We start from the raw sequence: 26324 nt of genomic DNA, 5'->3' as shown, positions 1-26324 counted from the left end.
TGGATTTTGTGCATACTTTCTGGCCTAGATTCAGAGCTGCATCTAATTTCTCCTGGGGACAGCTGAGACAGGGAGCGTACTGAAGAACACTAACTGTTCTCTCTAGGCAGAATATACTGAGGAAAACTCATATGTGCCTCAAGAGTGTGATAGACCAGTTTGGGAATAATGTGAGAAAGTAATACAGGCAAACCCGCTTTCTTCCCAGCCTTGTAGGCTGCAGGGCAAGGGAAGGGTTGTCTAGACTGTCTCCATAACGGGTGGAAGCTCCTCAGACCAAAGGAATTCTCAGCATGTAAATCTTCCAGTTTTATGGCAGGCCCATCCAAAAATGATCATTAGGATGGGAAAATACAAAGAGAGAATTTAACCTCTGAATTTTGGGAGATGTAAGTACAGACTCCACTCTAGAGTAATAACTAACTAGAATAATAACTAACAGCTTCACAGAGACGCTAGCTGTTTATACTATTCCATTTTTGGAGTTTGGTTTTTCCAGAATTATCTGTGGTATAACACTTCCTTTAGTTCTAAGAAAGTGGAAAATGATATATTTTGAGAAGTGCTTTCTGTTTCCCTTTCATTCCCTAGCTCTGACTTTTCTACAGTCTCTAGCATAAACTACTTCCCTTCACTTTCAAGGCCCTTTATCCACCCCTTATCTTTCATTTCTTTCCTCAACTGGCTTTCTTCACTTAGTATTTAAAATTCAAACTTGCCTGTGTTTTCTGACAGTTTCCCCATAAATGCATGCAAACCCACTTTAGGCTGCATCTTCTCATTTTTCACCAGTACTGTTTAAGCTGCCTAAGGCTATTAATTCTCGATTTCGTATAGCCACTCCAACAGGCCCTCTGATCAACCAGACTGGAGAACTGATTTGGTTGCAAAAGAATAACTGTTTTTCAGCTTGATCTTCTGCCTCACATCTGCACAAACAGCTGCATGAACACAACAGAATGGGTGGGACAGGAAAGAGAACAATTAGCTGAGGTAGAACCGCTTAAACCAACATTACTACTGCTGCAGAAATGCACATGGAACCACAGCCTAAACGTGCTATTTTAAGTACCCTTTTAAATCCCTCGCCTGTCACAGTGCCTATTAAAAGAATTGATACTAATAAGACAAGGATTATATCACTCCTGCTTACCGATGCAGCCCAATTTTGGCTCATTGTTTCCTTGCTCTGGTTGTTCTCATCTCATAATTAGATTGCAAGATACTGAGAACACAGATCATCTTCTGGCGTACTTGAGAACAATCCGACTTCTACTACAGTCAGCGCAAATTTCACCTTGAATTCAAAAGGGATTGGCCCATGCCTGTTAGGATACCATCTTCCCTGGATACCAGCCGTACTGATCTTTTTGTTTAAGAAGGGCAATCCTTCAGAGCAGCTTTGGATCATGGAGAAACATATTTCTGCAAATAGTTCTGGTTTTTGTACCATTTCTCTAACAACTTTTTTCAAGAATCACGGATTGCGATTTTTAATTACAAAATTAATTTGGGTCTCTCACTCGTAACAAGTGGCAATTCTAAAATCACTGGGGCTTTAGAACATGAGGTGAGCAATAGTGCTGAACAGCTGGAGTCAGAAAGGAGAGCTACGTCACACCTAAATTAAACTGATCTAATTGCAGTGCCATACTGACTCCATTTGTACTGCTGAAAGAGTTTGTTTATACTGAGTTCACTCAATACATTTGACTGCATATGAGGCACAGCATTCATCAGCCAACAGGAGAAAATCTGCTAAAGTTAGCAAAATATAGAAGCACTATATACATGAAGGAACTGAATACATTTAGTGTTCCTTGTAGTAAGAAATGTAAAGGTCTTTGAGACTTAAGTGAAGCAAAGGGCCAGTGAAACAGATGTTGCAGTTAACTGAAGCCATCTTGGCCAAAGAATAAACTCTTCTTCAAATTTAAATGGAAATGTTCCACTGAAAAATGTTTTGCAAGTCTGCAGTTCACTTCAAGATACTGTCAAAAATATATGATAATAGAACTGTGTCTTCCTGATTCCACTAAATAATAATTTCCACCATTGTGTTTGTATATTTGCTGTTGTCCCCGCAAGAGATTTGGTATGCATTATGAGAGATTCCGTATACATTACATTGCATGGAGGTAAAATAGGGGCAGAACTACAGGCGAATACAGCAAATAACACCTGCAGAGGTGGAAAAATGTGTTTTTAATGAATAAGTAATATATTTAAATTACTCTTTCATTCAGGGGCCATTGCAATACAAGTAGACCTGATACTGCGTAAGGGTATCAGTCCTAGCTCTGAAACTTAGACTGAACCTTACAAATCTGCCCCAGGGGAGCGAACAATTTATATTTGTGTCTGTATCATAAGCTTTTGCGATTACTTGATACTTCTATAAATGTTGGTGTTAAATAATGTTGGATGGTAAAAAAAATAGAAAAAGCCAGAATTCGATACCTGGAGAAACTATTTTCCCAAAAGCAACAGAAGGTGTCACTGCTAACTGATTTTAAACAAATGAATCCCTTAAGTGGAAAACACTGCCTTTGTTTTGAAAGAAACTTGAAAGTTGTTCAAGAGAGGGGAACTAGGTTTCCTTCTCAAGTATTCCCCAGCTCCAAACATAAACATTACATTTTAAAATGGAAAAGGCTGCTTTACACCATGTAATTCTTCTCCTTTCCGTCCGCTGTTATTCCCTGCAGCTGTTTCACCTCAGGCTATGATTCACAGTCAAAGCAAGAGAAGTTTAGGCCAGTATTTGGACAGAAACCCTCAAAGGGCTTTTTAACCCATTAATATTAGAGCTCTAGTAACCAAGGATTTTCTCTTCAGATCCCTGATAATTCGAGGTCCGGACAAAATTAAGACCATGAGGATGCTGGAGAAACCATTTCCAACAAGAAATGTAAAACCAAGTCTCTGAGTAGTTTGCAACTGTGGAAACTTTCTATAGACTGCATTTTAGCTTGGATAATGACTGCCTCTCTAAACTTGCGATATTATTTTAACTCTATGTGGCAGCCCTCACTCCCTTGCCTTCCTCAATCTTGTAGTATTGCTATTCTATGTTAAACAGCTGGTTAGGTCCCATGCCAGAGATGGCTGCATAACGCAGACAGGTGAGGTGTTATTTTCTAAAGACACATACAGCGTGAGCTTTTGAAGCACTTTGTGGCTGTTTGCAAGTCTCTCCAAAAATTCGGGTATCTCTATATACGAGGCTAACATGAAGCACATTCCCCACACACACACACACACATCCCAGGAGCTTGGTCAGCCTAATCTTCGATGCCCAGAGCACCGCAGGACTCACATCATCCCTCCGGGCTCCCTCCCAGCGCCCTGGCCATGGGGCGGCCGGGGCCGCGGGCACCGAGGGCCGTGGTCACACAGGGTCATGGCTGCTAGGCCTGCGCTCTGAGCCGCTGCTTACGGGATGGGAAGTCAACGCCAAAGCTGTAATTAAAAAAAAAAAAAAATATATATATATATATATGTATATCTATCTATCTAACTAAAGCCCGTGGCTTTTAGCCATCCCGACTGCAGGTTGAAGAGGTGCCAGCCCTCGCTGCAGGCTCCTGCCGACTGCAACACAACCCCTCGCTTCTCCTCTTTTATTTCCCCCGCCCTTCTCTTCCCAAGAGAAAGGCATCTCAGGTCACTTGAATTATTTAGCGGGGCGCTTTTAACCATCTCAAGGGCTCTGCGTCTGCCGCGCGGCTCCTGCAGAGCTCGGGTTTGTGGGTTTATTTTCTTTTATTATTATTTTCTTTTTTTTAGCACGCGAGGTGGAGTTGCTCCACTTCCCTAGCCGAAGGAGGAGAAAGAGCACGGGGGGAAGGCAGGAGGGGTGGCCCGGAGTGCGGAGGGGAGGGGAAAGGCCGCCAGGCCCCGCCACACCTGCGGGCCGCGCTGCCCCCTCAGCCGGCCCTGCCAGCCGGGGCCACTCACCGGGTCGCTCTAACGCAGCTCTTTCTGTCTCTCCCCCCCCTCCATCTTCCTCTCCCTCCTGCTCCCCATTCATTCTTCCCCCTTTCCCGCCGCCTCTCTCCCGCCCCCTCCCCGTTGCAGGCGGAGCGGGCCCGGCAGGAGGCGGAGCGGGCCGCCGCACGTCCCCCGGCCGGTCGGCCGGCCCCCCCGCCATGGGTCGGAAGCGCTGCGTGGGGGGAGACGGCTCCAAGATGGCGGCGGGTTGCTGCGGGGTGAAGAAGCAGAAACTCTCCAGTTCCCCTCCGTCGGGCTCGGCCGGCCCGGGAGGCGGCGGCAGCGGCTCCCGCTGCGGCGGGGCGGCGGCGGCGGGGGGCGAGCCGGGGGCGCTGCCCCCGCCAGGTGGCCCCCGGCTCAACGGCCTCGGGGGGCTGGCGGGGGGCGCCGCCGGCTGCGCCCTCTCCCCGCCGCTGCCGCCCAGCTGCGGCGGGGGCCCCGCCGGCCTCTCCCCGCCGGCCGCCTCGCTGCTCTCCTCCCCCGGCGCCGGCTCCGGTGGGCCCGGCTGCAGGAAGATGGTGGTGTCGGCCGAGATGTGCTGCTTCTGCTTCGATGTGCTCTACTGTCACCTGTACGGCTACCAGCCCCCGCGGAGCCCCCGCTTCACCAACGACCCCTAGTGAGTATCACCGCCGCCGCCGCCGTGCCCCGGCCCGCCCTCGTGGGCGCCTCGTGCGCGCCCGTCCCGCCCGGCCGCCCCGCCGGCACTCGCCTCCTCGCCCGCCACCTTCCCCGCCGCCGCCCGGCCCCTGTCCTCGCCTGGCCCGCCCGTCCCGGGGCCTGGCCCGCGGGCGCCCCCGCCCCGCGGCCGGGCGGGCGCCGGCCGGGCTCCCCGGCGCGCCCTGGGGGCCGCGCTGCCCTCCCGCGCCCGGCTCTCCTCAGAGGGCGCCTCGCTCCGCGCTGCTGCCGGCGCCCCCGCGGCGCGACCCCCCGGGCCGGCCCCTCTCGTGCACGGGGCTCGCCGGTGGCGTCTCCCCCGTGTTCCCTGACACCTCGGGCCGTGCCTGCTCTGAGCCTTTGTGCGAGCGGGTCGTGCTGGGCTCCGTGCCCCGGGCGGGCTCCACGGGGCCCGGGCTTCGTGGCGATGTCCGGCTGCGGGCGCTCCCCGCAGCGCCCCGTGCTCAGCGCCCTCTCCCCGCTCCCGGTCTGTGTTCAGTGGCACCTGGGTAGACTGCTCCATGCTCATTTCACCAGTAGTCCTTACTGGGACCCCTTCACCGGGCAGGCTCTCTGTCCATGTGTTCTGCATGAGTACGGGCCTCTGCTTCACCCGTGTGGGATGGTGAGTACCCAGTGTGAGAGACCTGTTGTGCAAATCCCGAATTTGTGAGCACTGGTGTACCAGTATGTCCCCTGTGCCAGGCACTCGTGATGCTGCTTTGGTGTCAAACTGTGCAGAGTCCTTGCTTTGTAACAGCCCCTGAAGATCACCCAGTGTTAGACATCCCGGGTTCCTGAGTAACCCCCCCACATCAAATTCCCAGAGTTTTGAACAGATCACGTAAACACCTGTTACTCCCATCCTCCTCTGCCTCCCAAGCCTCCACCAAGGGCCTGCTTCATTCCCATCCCTGGCCACTCTGGTTCAGTGTTTGTCTTGAGCCCCATCCCCTCCTGCCTTGGGAGGTGACCCGCCAGGACGGCGTTGCCCGGCATGTCAGCACCTGCAGCCTGCGCGGGGAGCCGGGCGTGCTGCTGCAGACCCGCTTCACACACCGCAGGGAGTAACTTTCCTCTGACAGGAAGTTACTTCCTCTCAGCTGGGATGAGTTACCGAGTTGCTGCATGCTCCAAGGCTGTTTGAATGCAAAGTTAACTTGAGGGCTCCTTGAAATTAGTTTCTGCTGTTTTACTTTGCTTTTAAATGGGATGGAGCTCATGTGGTGAGTTTCCAAGCTTCAGCTGAGACTCGAATGCGTTGGTCCACCAGAGTGCATGTCACTTGTTTCCCCTCGTGTATAGCATGACTCTCGGATCTGTGAGAACCCGTACTTTGTCAGTACTTAATACAAATTTTTTGTGTGTGTCCCAAACCCTCGTGCACCCTCACCAATGCAAATAGTTACCAATGCAGACCGTGTTTCATTAATGAGATGTGGTGTGTGTTTCTCAGTGTTTAAAATAATGTAATGTATTAATGACCTTATTTGGAGTCCTTGCTGTTCTAACACCCAGGATCTATACATCTCTTGCATACTTTCAGCTGCTGTCATGACAACCCAGCTCTGTGGATTCCTACTTAACCTGCCACCCCAGCAAGTCTTCCCTATATGCTCTTCATAACTCCTATGTGATTACATCAGAGTACCAATAATGAAAGGAGGGCAGGGAGACTCCACTGTGAGTTTCTTTACCCAGGTCTTTTGTAAATCCGTGTCTGTCTTTTTGTAGATACCAACTGTTTAGGAACTGTTGCTCTAAGTGGCCGTTCTGCTTTGCATTGTCCTGTATCTGTTCTCCATCCCAGACCACTGTAGGTTACAGCATCAGCGTTGTGCCGTTTCACTCTTTCATTGCTGTAAGCGAATTGAATTCTGTCTGTGTCTCTCTGTAATGGTATTACCTTGTTGTTATTATGTTCTAAATTGTATTACAGAATGTTTTGTTGAACGGATTAGTGCTGTTGTCTGTGTTTTATCAGTGGAGGAAACTGAGGCAGGGGTGAAGATCTCACCACTGAAGTGTTTTCCAGTAAGCACTTTGATTCCTCTTCGTAACCAGTAGATCACTTCACCTTTCTTTTCCCACTTCTTACTTTTAATAACAAAGCAATAGCAAATTAAGTAAAATAATTTGTATTTTTCTAAAATTCATATGTGTCCCTAAAATGTTCTTTGGATTTAGTTGCTGGACCTGGTGAAAAGCTGCTGCGTCAATGGACCTCTGAAAAGGGCACTGCCATTAAAATTACTGGTATCATTTCTGCTTATTCCCATCTTTGTGCCAGCATGCACAGTTGTCCAGATTGAGAAATGATCTAATTGTAATTTTATTTTTTTTCCCTGGTTAGTTTTCACAGAGCTCGGTTCCCTCTAGTTCGTTGCGTGGCTTCACACACACTTGTGCCTGCACAAGTGTGAGGTGGGAACAAGCAGACAGATGGCAGGACTGCTGCTTTCAGCAGCCTTGTGAGCTAATTATGTTTGTGCAACTGGGGAAGCAACTTCGAAAAAGTTCTTTGGTATTACCTGTAAAATTCTAGGTCGGCGAATAAATTGCTCGTGCTAAGTATTCAGAGGCAGCATGACTTGTAGCATTCAAAAGGTCTGCAGGCAGTCTTATCGATAACTGGGTAGCTCACAAAGGTACGATGTTGTCTTGGAAGCTGAGCTTCATCCTGTACTGCAAAAAAACCTGCATGAAATCTGGCAGTTTTCAGTGAATGTATGTTGCAGCTTTCTGCCTGGAATCCTTTTGGAAGTTTTGTCCATAGACCAAAATATCTGTTCTAAAAGTAGTAGTCTAAAATAAGAGTTTGTATCTGAATTTTAGAAATATTTTTTAAAATTACATTAATTACAGGAAGAATGAAAGACCTGTGAGCAGGTATCCTCACACAAGCATGACTCATATTCCTTGCAGGTCTTTGAACAATGAAACTGGGCATGATCAAAGAAAAGCAGGTGGCTGAATCACTTGGACAAGGGGTTCTGGTGTGTTGTCTTTTGAAAAAAACCTGCTTGTGACACTTCTGGATTTTTGTAACTTTTTGGTGCCAAGATGGGGACCACGGCAGGGCTCAAAGGGAAGGAAATTTGGAGCAGTTAGTAGGAATGAGACAAAATGCCTGTTTTGAAAGGGTGCGGGTTTTGGACTCTAGCATGGGTGAAATAGTTGGCATGTTTGTATCTCTGACTGCACAGGGTATGGGGTGTTGGTAGAGGGTATTGCTTGGGAGCTGTTGGCTTGGAGAGAATGACTCATGGAGTCAAAAGAAGACAGCTGGAAGATACTGAATCTGTCCAGCAGTGGTGAGAATCGGAAAATCCTTCCAGCCACAGGCTTCCTCTTCTCTTGTAGGCTTCCATTGATCTTGCTAACACTTTATTCTATCACTGTTTTAATGGCAGAGCTTTCTTTTACCTATAATTTCACTTCCTTTCGAGTTGCTCTCTAAGCCACCCCTTCTTCAGGGCATGTGCTTTCCTCTTGCTTCTACCAGTGTGGTGACTCTCAAGCTGTGGAAGGAATGTAAAAATTATCTTGGAGGTGCGGAAGCTGATACAAAGTTTTAAAATTGCTGCCTCAAACAAAAATTGTCACTTGTACAAAGTCTCATTCAGACGCTGTTCTTGAAACTCAATTTGATGAGTAAAGTTATGGAACACTGCAGCTGCTTAAAAGCAGATTTTTTGGACGTGGCAATAGAAATAAATTGTAAGGGAATGCAGGAGGAGTTCTAAAACATTTTACCCCACTCATTTAGGGAGGAGGAAGACTAAGTAGTGTTTCGGTGTGTTTTTTTTTTCCCCTGTGTTTCTTACCTTTCTGACAAATAACTCACATGCCTTTATTTCCATTCTGATTTGGTCTTGTGCAACACACCCTGTGCCTCTGTGATCAGTGGAAACAATACCATGTCCTGCCTTCCATTGTGGAAAAGGGCTGCCCACCAGTGCGTGAAGGCTTGAGGTTCATGCTACTCACTACTATTTTTCTTCTAGTAGGAAAGTGTTTGAGTGGAAGCGCAAGTGTGTGCAAGGAGGTTGTGACAGGATGGAGAGGGTTGGTGTGCGAAGAGAAATTCAATTGGAGATGTGCTGTGGGGAGTGAGGAGGACTTTTTCTTGAAGATTCTCACATCTCTGATCGCTATAAAGGTCTCCCTTGGCACACAGAAATCACCCTTCTGACTTTTGATCCTGCACAGTGTCTGCCTTAAGCTCTCCAGCTTGCCTACTTAATGTCAGCATCTTTGTGGGGAGGGTTTTGTATGGCAGTCCAGCAGGTTAACTCATTTGCCAGCTGTTTACTTCTTATAGTCCTTTCCTGAAGGTCGCCTGCTAGCAAACAGCACTATTTTGGTGGTGACCACCCGTACTTGACACAATTTGTGAGGGGAATTGTTTGTTCTGCCCCTGTCATCTGGTTCATGGTAACCGAGAAGAAGCTTTTGCAGCTGGAATGGCTAATGCAGCCTGTGTCTTGTTTCCCATCTGGTGGAGCAGGTCTTGGGAAAGATGTTTACCCTAAGTGCCTTGCAGCAAATGCCTGGATGATGGCTTCGCTTATCTCCTCCTCGTTTGGGGGGCTGTGCCAGAGGCATTGAATGGTGTGTATAGCTGATGTGCATGCCTGGGGTGTAATAGAAGTGGTGCACATGCGGAGGCTCGGCTGTCAGATGAGAAATGTCGCTGGCAACCGCGTTCTTCTCCACAGGAGTCATCTGTATGGCTTGACCATCTTCTGTGATTGAAGGCCTCTGGTTTAAAATATTTTCTAGGTGATACCTAGTCTTGACCTAAAGATTTAGCTTGGAAATCCATCAGTTCCTTCCTTCATTGTTGACTTGGTGTATTTTGCAACAACTGTTCCATTTGGCTCCAGGACAGAGGTACAGATATGCTGTGGTGTTGATGTGCCTGACCTTTGTATTTCATTGTGGTTTTGAATCTAAGATCTGTCAATTTACATACTATAGAAGGGCACGGGATAGTAATACCACACTACTTTAATTCTTCCTTAGTGAAGTTCTGAGACATTTAAATCCAATACAGTTTAAAAATCTGCTAGCTAATTTTGTGCCCTTTAGTTTTCACACTCTCAAAGAAAGCTCTGACTCTGCTCAGAGTGAGTCTAAGTTGACCCTGTAGTAAAGAAATGATTCTCAGGTTTGTTACTGACTGTCCATTTTTTGGCCTTAGTTACTGTGTGGTGGTGATTCGCTGGTAATTTAGATTGAAATAGTTTAAAATCTTCCTGTACTGTGTGTTGGTGTTTTCTGGCTTTTTTTTTCTTTTGCCAAAGTGGTGAATTACTGTTTGTTCTCTTTCAAAGCACCGAAGAAAGATCAAGCTTGTCTGTAGGTGTGTACATATGCTTACACATACATGTAAATAAAAGTGTTATGACTTGCAAGTTGATAGGATTGCATACTTTTTTCAATTTCTTGGTTTTGGCTGCAGCCCGATTTCCTGTTTTAGTCTCTCCAATGTATTGTAATGTTTAAAGTTGAAGCCTTGTGCTTGACTCCTTGCTTGCCTTGGTATGTGTTTCTTTACAAGCATTTCTATGAAACTTTGCGTAGAAGCTTACCCCAAAGTATGAATTTCATATGGTCTTAAAAAAAAACAGCATTCTTCTTCTTTAATCCCTGCTCAGAGTTCAACTGTACCTATTGACCTTACTGTTCTTGATGTCACACATTTGAAATTTTGCTTTTTCTCTGCAGAACTTGGTTGTGTGGCAGTGGAGACTTATGTGGCAGACTCTGTGCAATAATTTATATTTATTGTCACACTTAGTAACATTATACAACAGCTATAATGATTGCTTGGTCATGGCCAAAGATGACCACCAGTCATGAAACAAAAAACACAGCAACAAAACATGCAGACAGGGAAGTGTTCTCTCATGTCTGTGTGTCTGTCTGACTTCATTCTGGTTTTCATGTGTATGTCGTGTGGTTTTGTTATAAGCTTCAGTATTTTCTTCTGGCTTAACACAGTCTATAGTGTTGAATATCAAATGTTGGAATATGAAGTGGTGGTTCTTTCAGAGTGGCATTCTGTGGTAGTGTTTTTTAAAATACAGTGCAGTGCAAAAATGTTTATTTTGGCTGGCACTGACAGTGCTCAGCGGGGAATTCCCAGCATATTTGAAAGCAGGACTGGTGAACGCATCTTCGTACAGCAGAGGAGGAAAAGGGATAGAGCTGTGTGGCTTCAGAAAGAACTTACCTGTGCCAGTAGGTTTGTAATCTGATATAACTGGTGAATGGAGAAGATACTGCTGTGACAAACTCCAAATTAGGTTAACTGTCATTTGAGGGCTTTTTCCTTCATAAACTCATTTCAGTGAGCTGTTCGTATGTCCAAATGAGGTAGTTTCTTTTAGTACAGGAGATCACATCATAGACAGGCTTAAGGATGGACCCTGGTTTTGTTTCTTTACCTAAAAGCAGTTACCACAAAGTTATAATAGATGCTCTGATTCACTGCAATACTAGTTTTGCAGAATTGTTCTCATACCCCTGGCAGGTGAGGAGGAGTCAGCAGCCGCCTCTCCCTGTGACATCAGTCCAATCGTTCATTTTTATTGCCTCCTTTGTTTGAATTACATTCATATTTTTTGCCATGTTTTCTTTTACTCTGTCTTGTACTGAACATAGCTTCCCGATAAGATTTCCGTGGATTTTGCAAATTCAAGTTTTGACATGCTATATTTAATGGAGCAAATTCAGTATCCCAAGCTGTCTGTTTGTACATTAAGTACTTGTTTACAGTTAACCGTGTGTTTTCCATAGCGTCAAATTATTGTCTTCAGAAGCAGAAGTGCGAGTATGCTGACACACAGATTGTTTGAGCCATATACCAGTGGTTTCTGTGGTAAAAGTCCCTATGGAAGGCAGGAAAGATGCAAATTATTTAAAAATAATAGTAGACTTCTCAGAGTTTAGCCAATACAGAAACTGTTGCTAGGCTGGAGGCCACAACAAGTCCAGTCAGGCCCTGACCCTCATTAGCAAAGCATTATGAAAATGCTTGACCTTTTTTATGATGTTTATGCTCCTACGGTGTGGGGTATTATCTTGGTACTCAGTTTAGCATTGCAAAGTTTGCATTTGAATAACAAGACAGGGCAGCTCTGCTGCAGTTAATTCACAAATTCTCAAAAGCATGTCCTTAATAACAAAGCGTTAGGGAGTGCAGTAGCTATAAAATGGAATGTAGCTGTTAAGTTGGTCCTGGTGCTGCATTCAGTAGCACATAGTGAGTGATTTGAACTTGGATTGAAATGTTCTGGAGATTTCCTGACTGTCAGTGCTGTGGTGTATGCTAATCGTGGTGTCTTTCAGCCCAGCACCGTGAAGAACAGCAGGTATCTCCTGGGCTACTCGTATGACCTTTCAAAAAGCCCATCTTGGCAAAAGGGATCAATGTAAAGGGCTTCATTTCTTCCATGGGATACCCCCCTGCTCTAGTGGCCATAAACACTTATTTGGCGAGATATTTGTTGCTTTTGTCTCTTCACTCCTGCTGTCCCCTGACGGACTGCACATATGTTTCTGTACCTTATAGGATATGCCTTAGATGTTAGTGATCTGGCTGGGCTTTGACAGCTTCCTGGAAGGCAGAGCTTGTTTTGAGTACGTGGATATTGCTTTGCCACACGGAGTGCTTGCAGCCAAGGTTATTAAAGTGCTAATTTCATGAGAATGACATCTTACGGAACGCAGAACAGCTCTGCTGAGTTGTGGCAAGGTTACTGGGACAGCAGCTGTGTAGAGATGTGTGTCTTCCCAGAGCAGTCGTGTCTTTCTGTCTGACAGAGAGTGAATTCTCAAAATCCTTAATGCCATAGAAATATCTCATTTTATGCCCTTCTTCCTATTAGTTTGAACGCTGTGGCATTTTTGGCAAGGTCCTGACTTGGGCTGTGGTGTTTGTAATATATGAGCTACGGACGTACTAATGTAATTTATATTATTTATATTTACTCCTGTAATTTATATTTGTAATTTAATTCCCTCTGCTAGGGAAAATGTCTCTTCTCCAGGCTCCGGTGGCACATGGTGGTTTCCAGCATCTGCTTTACAGGGTGCTACTTGGAGTCCACGTTTGAAACAGAAGAGAGAGGAGTGAAGGATCCTTGTCATAATCCTCTTCTAATCAGCATCAGAGTTACTTCTGTTTCATCCTTTTCAGAGAATTACATGAGTTTCCTTGTTTTCCATCTGGCATTTTGCACGGATAAAAAGAATTGCATCGATGAAGCTCTAGAGTTCATAAGTTTTAGGTGTATTAGGTGGAAAAAAGCCTGTGATCCTCTACAGATGGGCAAGAATTTGGGCCAACTAAGTAAATCTGATGGCACCCAGCCCCTTTTCCAGGTGACTGTAAGAATAAAAGGATTGGGTGCCACACCTTTTTTCTTACCCAGTGAGCACAAGGATGAGTTTGGCTGCTGAAAGATGGACTTTTGTAGAAGATGATGTGCTAGGCAGAGGTCCCTTGTAAGCTTCATAAGGAGGAAAAAAATTGATTTTCTAGTCCTCAGTACTTGCACCAGCCTTCTCTAAGTAATCTTTCTGCAGGGGGAGTGTTGAGGCTGAGGAGGTGGTTGAAAAACCCACAGAAAAGGTGTAGTCTGGTGAGGAAAGACTCTTCAAAGTCTCCTGCAGTGCCTCAAGGGAGGTGAGTAATTGCAAGTGATGCATCCCTTATGCATGAGGGGAGCAAGACTCCAGCAAGCCACTGGCCGCGTGGAAAAACTGCAAGCCAAGCAACTGAAGGCAAGTTCTTTCAGTAAAGTGTTGTACAATCAGTTATTCAAACTCTGAAGAAGCAAATGGAAATGTAATATTAAAATTAATCCCTATGAACATGCTGATAGGTTGTGAAATTGTAGTGGTTAGACTCTTCCTTGAGAAATGGGAGCATTAACTCTGGCTCTGGTTCAGTTCAACTGGAACTGAGAAGCAAACAGGTAGAGAAGAGGCAGGTGGCAAAAATCTCATGTGGGATACTCACCACCATCATTTCTGAATTCCTGTAAAATGCTGGGAATAAAAGTTGAAAGAAGATAAAAGATTGGTGCTGTTCGTTTGGAAGGAATGCTGGATAAAACCAAGCATTAAAAATAGAGAGTTATAAAGAAGGATGAATACGAAACAATTTACTTTTCTCCTTTTTAGCAGGAAGAAAGGTTCAAGTGTACCCTTACCACTGTGGTCTCTTTTCACCTCAAGGATGAATTATTGCAGTTTGCTGAGCTTGGACTATGTTTTAACACAGAAATCTAAACCACCGCAAAACGTAGCTCCCAGTAGTGCTTCTTTTTGGGAGAATACGAATCTGTGCTTCAGGTTATTTGCTGCCAGCTGCATTTTTTGTTGTCTTTTTTTTTTTTTTCCTTTTTTCATTTTGGAGGATTTCAAGGCATTAAGTTTTCTATATATGTAATGTAAGTGCCTTGGAACAACCTACTCAAAGACTGCCCACTACCCTGTACTATTTTGCTAACTTACATGTGTTTTATTCCTCAGCAGATGAGTTGTATTGTCATAAGCTGCAAGTAGTTACACTAGGCAGCATAGATAAAGATAGAAGAAGGTGATTAATTAGCACTCTGCTGGTACAAGATTTTTTTTTTTGCTAAGTGGTTTGAAATAAACCGCTAAATAAGTGGGCTATTCCTGAATGGTTCCTAGTATGGTTTCTGTAAATTTTTGCAGCCTGTTGGAGACTGACGACATTTATCAATTGAATTATGGAGGCTATAGGTCTGGTTATTTCTGAAGCTTTCACTGAAATTTTGTCTTGGGTTAAAAAAGTGTGTTTTGGTTTTGTGTCTTTATTTGTTTTGCTTTTTTTTGTTTGTTTGTTTGATTGCGTTCTTTTGTTTGTTTTCTCCAAGGAAATGTGCTAAGCCACTGAGATGTGCTTAGATATGGTTTCATCTTAAAAGTCCATGTGCTACAAATTGGAGATGTGATGTATTTACTCCTCCTCTGAGCAGCAGTCATCTAAATACATGGATCACAGACATACATCCACAAGTTAGGCAACATAAGCATAATATATTTTCTTGATTCTCATTTTACTTAGAATGTTTAGTGGAAATTGTTGTAGAGGAGAAAGTTGGAGCAATCCAGAGTGGTCTCTGAAGTTCTGTTACCAAAGCTTAGGTTTTTGGAGATGCCAGGAGTTTCTTGGAAGAGGCCATTGCAGAGATCAGTTTGTCTTAATGGCATGAAGACCATTCTTTTATGGACATTTTAGAACTGAGAAGGGAGTGTGGTTACCCATTTACTGCCCTGTTAGAGCCAGTAAACCGCTGTTCGGTAATAAAACAAGATGCCTTGATTTACTGAATGCTGAAACGTGCAGACAAGCAGAAAGAGAAGGCGAGGAAGGTCCAAGCAGTGACCGTATGAGGATACTTCTCCAAATATTTTTCTAGTCTTTAGCAACTTGCAGGTTGGGATGTCTTGAGCCAGAAGTGCTGTCTGTTATCAGTAATTCTCCCCAAAACCCCACCCACCCCACCCCCCAAGCAATGGGCAGGTGATAATGAAGTTTTAATGAGACAAAGTTGGGAAGAAGATCAGAATGCTACACAGGAATGATTGAAATGCTTTAGGGGCTGTACTGTTAGAAATGAGGTGAAAATCAATACTCTATAGAGCAGCTTCATGTGCTTCAGGAGTAATTGAAAAGTGATTCTGTAAGTTAGGAGTTTGTTTCTCTCCTTAGTGGTTTCCAGGTATTACCAGTTGACTGTTAGTTGTGTCTTAGCTTTCATTATGCTAAAAAAAAATAACTTTATGGTTGTGCTGCTCTCAGGAGAAAGACATGTAGTGTTGGCAGAGCAGGGTGGCTGGAGCGCCCGGGAGAAGTGGGATCAGCTCGCAAAGGGAGATGAGAAGAGCTGGGCTGCTCTAGAGGATCAGAACATACCTGAGAGGTGCACGGTTTGATTGGTGTGTATGTATATGTGTGTATCATACTAGTGCATGTGTCCACGTATGTTTGTGTATATAGGAAGAGAAAGACAAAGGGACACAAATTAACCGATTAAACTAGATGCCAGTACTGCCAGAAGAATGAAAGAATATTAAATAACTGTGAAGAAGTTTTATATTTGGAGCATAAGGTTTCTACTTACTGGAGCAGTGTGGCTTTATAGTAACCTTGAATAGGATTAGTGGGGGCAAGCAATACAAATAGTTTAGATAGATCTTGATCACTTTATGATAGGAAATACATGATGCATGGACTTTGGTAGTGAGTTCATTGAAGTGAATTTGGGCTTTAGGCATCAGTGTGTGTTTTTACTCCTCCTCGTGGTCTCGCCTCTGCAAAGGGACTGATGGGTGGCAATAATCCCGGTCCCTTAGTGGCTCCTGCTTTGGTAGTGTGTTCTGGATTGAGAAATCTGCTGGTGATGAAGTTTTCAAGAATGAAAACATTAGTTTTGCTGTTGAAAGTCTCCAGTTATCAGGCTATTGTGACAAAGCATTGGTCTCTGTATCATCTTAGTGTCAGTTTATTTCTAGCTTTAAAATTCCTCTTTTTTTTTAATTGACACTTGCAGATGTTGGCAAACTGTTCATGGCCTCTTGTACAGCCATAGCAGTTAGTAATGATCCACAGATACTTCTGACATAAAAGTTCAGTGCTGTCAGTAATAGCTTCTGTGTCTGAATATGGGGATAGGTCTCTTAAACTGTGTCACTGCTTTGCTTTTTTTTTTTCTTTTAAAAGAAAGATTGTTATTGGAGAATAGCGATAATAGATGAAGTTTAATATCTTCTCTCTGAGGACTGTTAGATGAACTCTCTGTGGGCAGCTTCTGATAGAAAGTAGAATGATTTATTTTTGAGCAGATTATTTTCCGTGTGAGCTCAGAGATGCCCAAGTTGGCTGTGACCTGTTTAGGTCTAGCAGGATTATTAACTTAGTAAGTGGGGTTTGTTTTCTAATAAACTGGTTTGCTTTGGCAAAGAAACTTTTACTGTTCTTTCCATCCTGCTTTTGGCTTGAATAAGATTTGTGTGTTTCTAGAGGTAGAGATGAATAAAGGCAAATGGTCAATAACAGAGTTCCGTGGAGGTAATGCATTTGGAGAATGGTATGTGTATAAATAAATTTTTCACTGAATTGGAACTGAGCCATAACTCAGTAATAGTTCATGTTGAACAGGGAATGGGGATATTGCTTTTCTGAACACAGTACCTTTGCTGTTAATAAGAAGGTTGCCAAAATAAAACCCAAGGAAATGACAATTCAAATGGTGAACCAAGTATTTGTTAAGCAGTAAATTTTTTGAAATAGTGATACTGGAGACTTTACTACTTGATTTCAGCCAGCTAACAAAATGGATTTTGGTTTGCACAGCAAATCATGGTGGCAGAGAAATGGAGCAGTTTAGGAGCACAGGTTCTGTAAAGGGGGTACCAGGGAGCTGAACTGACAGGTCACCCTGAGGTGTCTGGGCAAGTCGGGGCTCCCATGTTTACTGCGAGATGGCAGAAGACTTCAAACTGATCGGGTTTGAAATTGTGGTATGTGAACAACTCTTAAGCAGGGCTGTGTTTTGATGGGTTTTCTGTTGTGTATGTGGGGGCTGGGGGTTTTTTTGTATGTGTTTGTGCGGCATGCATTTGTTTCTGTAAAAACCCACAAGCAAACAAAACCCAAGCCAAACCAGCCAAGTGAGATAGTAAGGTGATTATAGCTTCCAGAGCTGATAACATGTTTATTGGTGTTTTTGCATGGTGGTTCTTCTGTTTCCCCTCATCCCAGTTGAGGTTTCCCCAGGGAGTGGCAACCTCTAAGGAGCTAAAACTGGAAACGATGCTCAGAAGGAGAGTTTGGCCTCACCCCATGAGGTGACCTGCTCACGCGTATGATGCTGAGCCGTACCTCAGCAAAGCCACGGATGTCAATCCGTGCTTCGGTTTTCAGTCGAGCTTGCCGATCACAGTGCAGACCCACCTGTCACAGGTTACCCAAAGAAAAATAGGTACCAACCTTCAGCTGCCAGGTCTAGTGAATTAGAGTTGCAGCCTGGAGCCTGGGCAACGACTGAGAGAACAGTTAAATTTTTCTGCCCTGGAAGAGGTGAAAATAGGGGGCTTGGCACCTTGAAGCATTGCACTGAGAAATCCAAAAAGGACCAACTTAGACGTCTCTGTTTTCAAGGAATTTATGGCCTTTTTCTTAGTGCTTTAAAAGCCCTCTACCATCATCAGTGTGTTGATTTTAAAAATAGTAGGATGGTTGAATCTCTAGTCTTCTTAAATAAAGATACGTATTCAGTGGTTTGGCCTTTAGAAACTTCATTGACTAACCAATATACAGATTTAATAACAACAAAATAATATTGCTCTTTAGGTCAGTGATTTGGTCCACAGATGTTTTATTTCAGTTAATTACCAGAATAATGATTGAATTAGGGTTTTGTGGGATCTGCTGATGGATAGTGAGTTGTTGGGGTCTTTTTGGTAGTATACCAAACAACTAACAAAACTGGAAATTTTATACATGTTGTTGTGACAGAGTTGTAGCATACAGTATTTGTAGAGAACTCTGGTGCTACTTTTGAAAGGCTGTGTATAGCTTGCTGGTGCCCAGTGTAGTTGTAATTTTCTATTAGAGAGCTTCAGAAACGTGTAATTTGCAAAGTTAATTTGAAAATGTAGTTAGCTTTTTGCTTTCATAAAATAGTATCTAGTGAAGCAAAACAAACCAAAACACACACACACAGGTTTTAATGCATCAGAATTAAAATGCACCTTGGTTATTTTGCAGCATTTCCAGGCTGATGAGATGGTTTTTGAAATTCAGTTTTGACATTCAAAGGGCTCTTACTGAAGGTGCTCTGTACGTAGTTAGCAGGGACTGTTTGTATCACGTGTGGTGTTTGAGAGAATATTTAATTTTAGAAAGAAATGTCTAAGCTTTGTTGTGGAAACATTGTAGTCTCTCTGCCAGAGGTTAATTCTAGGTCTTCCACAATTTTGTTTTCCTTTAGTATTGTTAGTGTTGAGTAGCTGACTATGTTATGCAGTGTATTTGTATCCTGCGAGGCACTTGAATGACATTATAGAACTGGACTGTAGTTTCACAATCTGACTTCACTCACGTACTGAATCTATTGCAGACACAACTAATGGTGCGGCAATAGTCTCCTGGTTTGGGGAAGCGATGTGAGTTAAATGCAACTTTAGGATGAGACCGCGTGTCCGTGGCACACAAATCCAGCTCGTGTGTGTGCCCCACACCCCTACTTGTGGGACTCGCGTTGATCAGGGGATGCTTGCTGTGCTGTTTCTGCTTGATAAGTCAGCAACAGATACTCTGCTGCTTTTTGCTACATTATTTTTTTCGCTGAGTTGTAAGACTTTTTTTGCTGAGTCTTTCAGCATGCTAAATGCCGGAGCTGGCCGAAGGGATCGGGTCTTCCTGTGCAGTCTGGGAAGAGATGGGACCCTTGCAACCAGCCGTTATTAATTTTGGGCTGCCAAGAACTGCAATTTAAGTTGCTTTGACCTGGATTTGTTTTCTGCTCTGAGAATATAATTGCTCTCCTGGTTGAGACCAGTAGCCTGCTGTTGTCTGTAGTAGTGCTAAATATACCAGTGGAGAGAAATACTTTAGTTTCAACCTGATTTTTTTTCTTGTGGGCTCACCTCAGTGACTTTTTCCAGCTTTTGACACCATCGGGGGGTAGATTGGTGCCTGTGAATACATCCAGAATGGAAGAAAAAGCAACCACATATGACAAACTTGCTTTCGTGCGTCTGCTGTTTGCAGTGTTGCCAGTTGTTTGCCCTACATCCAATTCCCCAGTCACCAGAACAAAGCTTACAGGCTGGAATAGAAGGCTAAACAAGGTTGTGGGATTTTTTTTTTTTCCCCCTACTGAGTTCATCTAGGTGTGTCTTGGTGCTTTTAAGCACGTAGTTGAAAACATTGCAATGTACAGCAAACCTGTGCATTGCGGTTTTAAGGTGGTGAAGTTTGCTGGGAACCTGCAGTGTGTAGCAGAGGAATGTGAGGCTGTCACACAGAGTCTTGAGCCCCTTTTGGGTGGCTGAAGATTACACTTTCAAGTTTTTTTCCAAAATAATCCTGATTGATCCCTTCTATAAGTCTATCTGGTGTTCAACCCAGATATTCAGTGGATCCAACAGCTCGCTCCCCACATGCAGAGGGCTCTGTAAGCTGGCACCGGCTGGGGGGAAGAGCTGTGCTCCTGGTAGGATTTCCGTTGACAGGAGGAGACAGGCTGTGGTTGTCTATGTGCACAGTGATCTGACCCGCTGTTGCTTTGCAGGGGTGGAAATTACATTTGTTTCTCTGTAGCACCGGTCTCTGAGTGTTTTGTGCGCACCGGGTTGCACTGACAGCCTGTTGCCCATCAGGGTCTGGTTTGGACCTGTCCTGTAAATGCCTGGTCTGCGTGAACGGTGTCTAACTTGTGTGTTCAGCCTAATGCTTCATTTGTACTTATTCCAACTGGCCTAGTCCCTCTCTCCTATAGACTATAAAGATAGGTGTGCAAGTCTTCCCCAGTTGCTTCACCAGTAAAGACTGGGAACAGTGGTGAGTGAGCTTTTTCAGCTTGGTCTGAAAGAGATCCCACTGGTTTTTCTAGTTGGTTCCCTGCTTTTGATGTAGTTAAGTAACTTTGCAAGGTGCTACCCAAATATTTTTGTTCTTTATTTACTGTTTACTTTTGTTCTACCATGTTGCTTTATAACCTCTTCTGCTGTCATTAGGCGAGTTTTCTGTTTTTCAAAGCTGACCTCTCTCTGCTGCCCTCCTTAACGTCCCCACTCAGTCATGCAGGGTGGAGGTGTTGGTTGCTGGGGCTCAGATATTATTTTGACTGCTTTTGTTTTCTCTTCTAACTGTGGTGAATGTTTTACCTGTGTTCGTGGTTTTGTTTGGTTTTTAATACAGAATTTTGTCTTTTTTTCAGGGGGGGACTGGTGGTTTTATTTTTAACAGCCTCCAAGCTGTTGCAGTCTTTTTGCTTTTTGCATTGATCCCTTTAGGGTTGTATTTGTCTGGGTTTCTTTGAGGGGAAATGCGTTGGGAGGATTACTAATTAGTTCAGGTTTTTTTACACTTAAAATTCATTATCCATGTGCCAAATATTTTTATGGCCTGCTGTATTCAACTACAATGTTGAAATATAATTGCATTGCGTGCACAGAGTGGCTTTCCTACCAATACCCGTTAACTGAGTCTTCTGTACCACCGAAAACCACACCAAAAATGGCTTATTTTCATGTAGGTCATAGAAGGAGTCATTACCTGGGGGGGGGAGAAATTCTCACGTGTCATTCTGATGAGGCACGGGGTCCACTTTATATCATGGGATTGCAGTTACCCACTGTTATTACCTTTCCTAAATTTGCAACTTTATAATCTCCCTGAACTGGTAGCGCAGTTGGTGCTACATCTTTATTACTTGATTATGCAGCTTCTACCATAAGAAGTTCATTGGTTTTCTCTTCTCCTGTAATACTTTATGTCATTAAATGTTATACGTCCTTAGCATGCAGTGCCATTCCCCACCTGCCCGTTGATCGTTCCTGTTGGAGTTGCGGATTAAGCTGGTAGCCCCTGAGCAGCACACTATACTGGTTTGTCTTCCTTCCACCAAGTCTTGGAGATGCTTCTGACTTTAAGGGTGTCAGGTGAGGCCAAGCATTTGGGCTTCCCATGGGCTAATTGTGAAATTTCTAGCAGTAGTCTAGAAGTGTTGGGAAGTTCTAGAACTCTGATTAACATGCCAGTCTGGCTGACTCCGGCGTGACTAATGTCCGTGCCTGACAAGTTCGTCCTGTTCCCGTCGTGCCTGAATCCTTTCCCTCTGCATCACCCACTTCCCTCTCAGGCCTCGCGCGTGGAACTGGCAGCATTTCAGAAAATAACCCTGTGAAAATCCTGAATTTAACTCTTCTTCGATGACTTGAGCTTACTCTCCAGAGCACCCACCCTGTGTTTTCATACACCGCGGTGTTTCCACTGCTGTTTTCTTTGCTGAATCACCATGTCGTCAGCGTAGATGCGCTTTGAGGTTGCTGCCTTTGCATCTGCTGGGCGATGTGCCCGCTGATGGTCAGGTGCCACCGATACAGCTGTGTGTCAATGAACGCATCCCAGGCCCCTAGTGCTCCTTCCTCATCTTCAGGTCTGTCTGCTCTGAGGAGGATCAACAGGATGCAGTATTATCAACTGGAGGGTGGGTTGTGTCTAAGATATTAGCTCTAACCCAATTATGACCACAGGCATGCTTGAGATGGCAAAAGAAGCAATGAGGCGTGGATAAGAAAACAAGTAGGCAATATGAAAGCGCCTTTTTTCAGTGGCATTGCTAATTATTGATTATAAATCTGCAGTGATGTTCATACGAGGTGGTTTTTTGTGGTTTGTTTGTTGTTTTTTTTTAAACTTTTTAGATTTGTTCCCTTGTAATGAAAGCATAACCCTAAACTTGTCAGTCTTCAGATATAAGTGCATTTTTTGGATGAAAAATTACTGTATTGGAGCTGGCATTTCTGTATCTATGTGAACTTTTGTTTGATAAGGGACAGTGAAAGAACTGATGTCCCAAATGAGGATCCACTTAGCCCTGTGTCTTGTCTCCCAGGGGTGGCCAATGGCAGATACTGCTGCAAGAAGGTAAGAACAGGGGCAGCCTGTGAAGATGCTGCTGTATCCTCCAGTAATTCCCTATACTGGAGCTGGGGCCTTTGTGTTTATTGCTTGTCTAGCTGTATGGCTAGTGACAGCATGTAGTAACCAGTGTGATACTTGCTTGGAAAATGCCTGAGAGTAACTAAGGTATGTCTGCTGTGTAAAAATCATTGGGGCCTCAAGTAGAGACACTGTCTGTATGTATTACTGCCTCAGTGTGCCACTCACTGCCGTTTATCCCTCTTCCAAAGGGACTGGTGACGGGTCACCTGGCCTGTTGCTACCACACTTCTCAGTTGCCTAAATGCCAAGTGCTTTTCTTATTCCAAGGCTGGCATGGTTATGTTTACATTAGGAGCAGTTTTGTTCTGTTTTGTGCTTTGCCTAAGTTGCTAAAGCAATGTGTCTGAAAGCTCCTCTGCTTTTCCCAGCAATATAGGCTGGCCTAATAAAAATAATTATCTTTTAAAGTCTTAGTGCTGTTCCTTTTTGTTTAAGCTGGGCTGCATGCATTTCTTCTCCTGGAGTGCAGATGTAAGCAGTCGTCATCCTTGCCCTTTTTCACTGTCCCTTTTGCCTTTTCCCCTTTTTGAGCTGGTGTCCCTGCACGTGCTCCTGCACAGAGAAACAAGCTTGGTCTAAGTTAAACTGGCAAAAAGGAGAGATGTTTTAACCAGACCAGTTCCCCAGTCACGCGTGTTTGTTCCAGGCTATCTGTCTGGGGATGGGAAGGTTGGGTGAGGCTGTTTTTATTTAAGCAACAACTTGGAGCTTCACTGTTACTCATCCATCTCTGGAGTCATTTGTGATTTAAGGGGTGGAAAGAGATTGAGAGATCATCTTGTTCAGCCGAAGGCCTGATATCTCTATTTTCTACCTGTGCTGACTGACTGATGTCCATCTGTCTTAAAAGCATACAGTCTCCATAACAGACATTACTTTCAAACCAGTGAGAACTCCTTGATTTTGAATTATCTTTGTCAGTCTTAAAAGTGCTGTCTTTAGTATGTCTTTTCCGTGACAAAAATATAAATTCCACTTGGCTCTAATTCCAGCACTGTATTTAGTCTGCCTTTGAACCGTTGTCTCGTTGGTTAAATTACATGGCTAAGTTCTATACAAATAGTGCAATCTAGAGTGCATTGATTTAACAGCAATTCTTGTGATCCAAAAGATTAATTCATTCCAGCTGTAGAGTTAAGTGAAGTCTGAATTAGAGGACAAATTCAAATTTGCTGAGGCTTGTTTTTTAACTTGTCTTGCAACATTATCATAAGTTTCTTAAAACCAGTACCGGAATAATAGAATGTTTATTAAATTTTCAAAGTTATGGAGTTAAAAAAAAATTCGAGTGCTCTCTAATGTAACTTCTTGCTCCATAGTTCCTAGTCTTTCAAGTCTCTTGCAAGCTCCTGTTATGCAGTGGACCTTTAGAACACGTAGTTTGACAGGAAGAAGGATCAATGATATTTAAAGGAATAGTTTTGAATGAATTGCAGCCTCTCCTCTCAGCTGACACCTTGGCATATAAGTTTTATAACATATTACTGCTATTAAAAAGGCATGTGTAGTTCCAGTTTTTTCTTATGTTTCTTTAAATACTTCTCATTCCTTTGAACTAAGTTCCACTTCAGCAGAAAACTCCTTTATGTTACTTTCTCACAGGCTTGGCAAATTCTCATTTATTGGCATAATTTTTTTGTTCAGCTGCTTATGTTGTGCCCGTAGGTGCTTATGTCTCAGCATGCATTGTGCGTTTGGCAACTAGCAAAAGGCATTTTAAAGGTCCAAATGGATGCCTTTATGACTGTATGTCTAGTGTCTTGTATGTAGAAAGTGTGTGAATTTAATTAACAAAATTATTTTCCAGAACAAGTTGCATATGCTTCTGCCTTCTTCCGCTCATTCATCTAATATTTTGGAAGAACAATGTGTTTCACAGTTAGCTGAAATTCATTAAAACGTAGCTTATGATTCGTCTGCAGCACGAGAGTCCCACTTAATAGCTCTAATAAAATTTTGTGTGACCTTGTAATAACTACTGGTTTTCATGGGTGTCTTGATTAACTGCTTCAGGTAATATTTCAGCAGAACAACAAGAACAAAATGATGAAAATCCCCTTTGCTAATGGTTGCTGGCAGTTTGCATAAAACTGTCAAATAATCAGAAGGAAAGATTCAGTCTCTTTGTTGGCAATGAGAACAGACCTTCTTTTAAGGCAGCGTGTGTAGACTCTGAAGGTAGGAGTTGTGCGTGAAGCTGCTGTCTGAAATCTATGCAAAACAATATTCTCTGGCTCTTGGTTTGTAGTTAATATGCAACAACTATGTGTGAGCGGGGAATCGCTCGCTCTCTTAGAAGAATGGAAATGGTGTCGTGGCACCGAACTTCCAGACTTTCAGTGCCTAGAGAATGATTTTCGCTGTCAACTTTGAAAACTGATTTTATGCCTGAAGCACCCTGCTGGTGCTGGAAGGGGAAACGTGATGCTGGCACCTCCAAACCAGTGGTCGCTGCATTCTTGCTAGTGACTTCTAAGGAAAGGTCTTGGATGTGGTGGTTTTAAAATATTTGGGTTTGGATATATTTTACTTCATGGAATTTAAGGAAAGGGTTCTATGGAATCCTTTCAATGCATTGATTGCAATTCAAAGGAAAATGCTTTCACTGGAAGTATTTTGTATCAATTCCACTTTGTAAGTAGAATGATCATAAACTATACGTGAGATATTTGGTGGTACTGAAATTGTTTCAGCTTTGATTTGCACAGCTTCTAGTTGTATGTTTTTAAGGTGACTGTGTTGCATCCTTTCAAATGTTTTTCTTTGACAGCGTATCTAATTCAGGACTATTTGGCCTTTCCTGAGAAGAGACTGCATAGCGTTGCTGGGGAAGGATAAGTGGTGCCAGTCCTTTTAAGTGCTTGGTAATTTGAACACTTGATAATTTGTAAGATGCTTGTTAATCTGACTACACTTGAACATGGGTACATGGGTTTTGAGCTCATTTGTAGATATGGGAGCAGCATGTGGTTTGAAGTTGCTCCCTTTCTTAGAATGAAATTCGGGTGGGGAGGTGGCTGTGCCTGGGACCTGGCTGGTTCAAAACACTTAAAATGTAGCCAGAGTTACTTGATGCAAACTATTTATTGGATCAAATGCAGTATTTTCCTGTTTTTTTTTCTGTCTACTGCTATCAAAAAGGAACATGGAATCATTTAATGTCTTCTGGGGTATGGGAAAGGTAGGAATAGCCAGGGCGAAAATACCGGCTTTGCTTTAATAGGTTTTGTGAATGTTTTTTGTTAACAAACCAATAGTTTCAATGTATAATCTGAAGTTAGTTTGAGTTGATTAAAAGGAGTATAATGCATGACTAATAATAAAGGTATTGGGGAACAAAATTATGTTTCTTAGAAATATTTAAATATACCTCATAGAAAGTCATAGTCAGGTGAGTGCAAACTCTGTAATAACAATGTTAATAATCTGTAATAACACTGTATTGATTTATTAACTTCATAAAGTCTGATTTTTCTGCTCTGTTTCATAGTTGTGCAATTAGGGAAATATAATTTGCTTAAGTAGGTCAGAGCATAAATGTGAACAGTTTTATAATGTAAATATATATATTGTTATATAGTTTTATTAAATGTTAAAAGTTATGGTGTCTTAATAACCTAGGATATGTTGACACTTGTTCTTGGTTGCTTTTGACATTATAGCAAAAGTTTATCTGGAGGTACAGTCCTTACCCTGGATGTGTTTAATAAACATGTGTACTATCTTGAGAGACTGAGCGTTGTTTTGATAACAGGAGTTAAGTCTTCATGTTTGCATTTTAAAAATCAAAATCCACTTTCTCGGAACTTTTTACTGGGTTTGTGGGAACATACTGAATACTCCGGAGGTGTTAATCAAAATGAGGTTTCAAGAATTTATGAAAGCAAGT

The 26324-nt window shown here is 43.3% G+C and overlaps 1 protein-coding gene across 2 annotated transcripts in view; it reads left to right on the top strand.

Moving 5' to 3' along the window:
* The window catches only part of AMMECR1 (AMMECR nuclear protein 1), a 100881-nt gene that overhangs the window by 21814 nt on the left and 52743 nt on the right, over positions 1–26324 (top strand). Inside the window, exon 2 of one of the 2 annotated variants that reach the window (XM_065643312.1) lies at positions 4081–4612. In XM_065643312.1, the coding sequence (XP_065499384.1) occupies positions 4081–4612 (532 nt within the window). Of the gene's footprint in view, positions 1–4080; positions 4613–26324 lie in introns of those variants that run through there. The other variant, XM_065643313.1, reaches the window with a different exon arrangement.

The sequence above is a fragment of the Caloenas nicobarica genome, chromosome 12 (genome assembly GCF_036013445.1).
Source record: "Caloenas nicobarica isolate bCalNic1 chromosome 12, bCalNic1.hap1, whole genome shotgun sequence".
NCBI lineage: Eukaryota > Metazoa > Chordata > Aves > Columbiformes > Columbidae > Caloenas > Caloenas nicobarica.
This window is presented reverse-complemented; position numbering and strand designations above follow the sequence as displayed.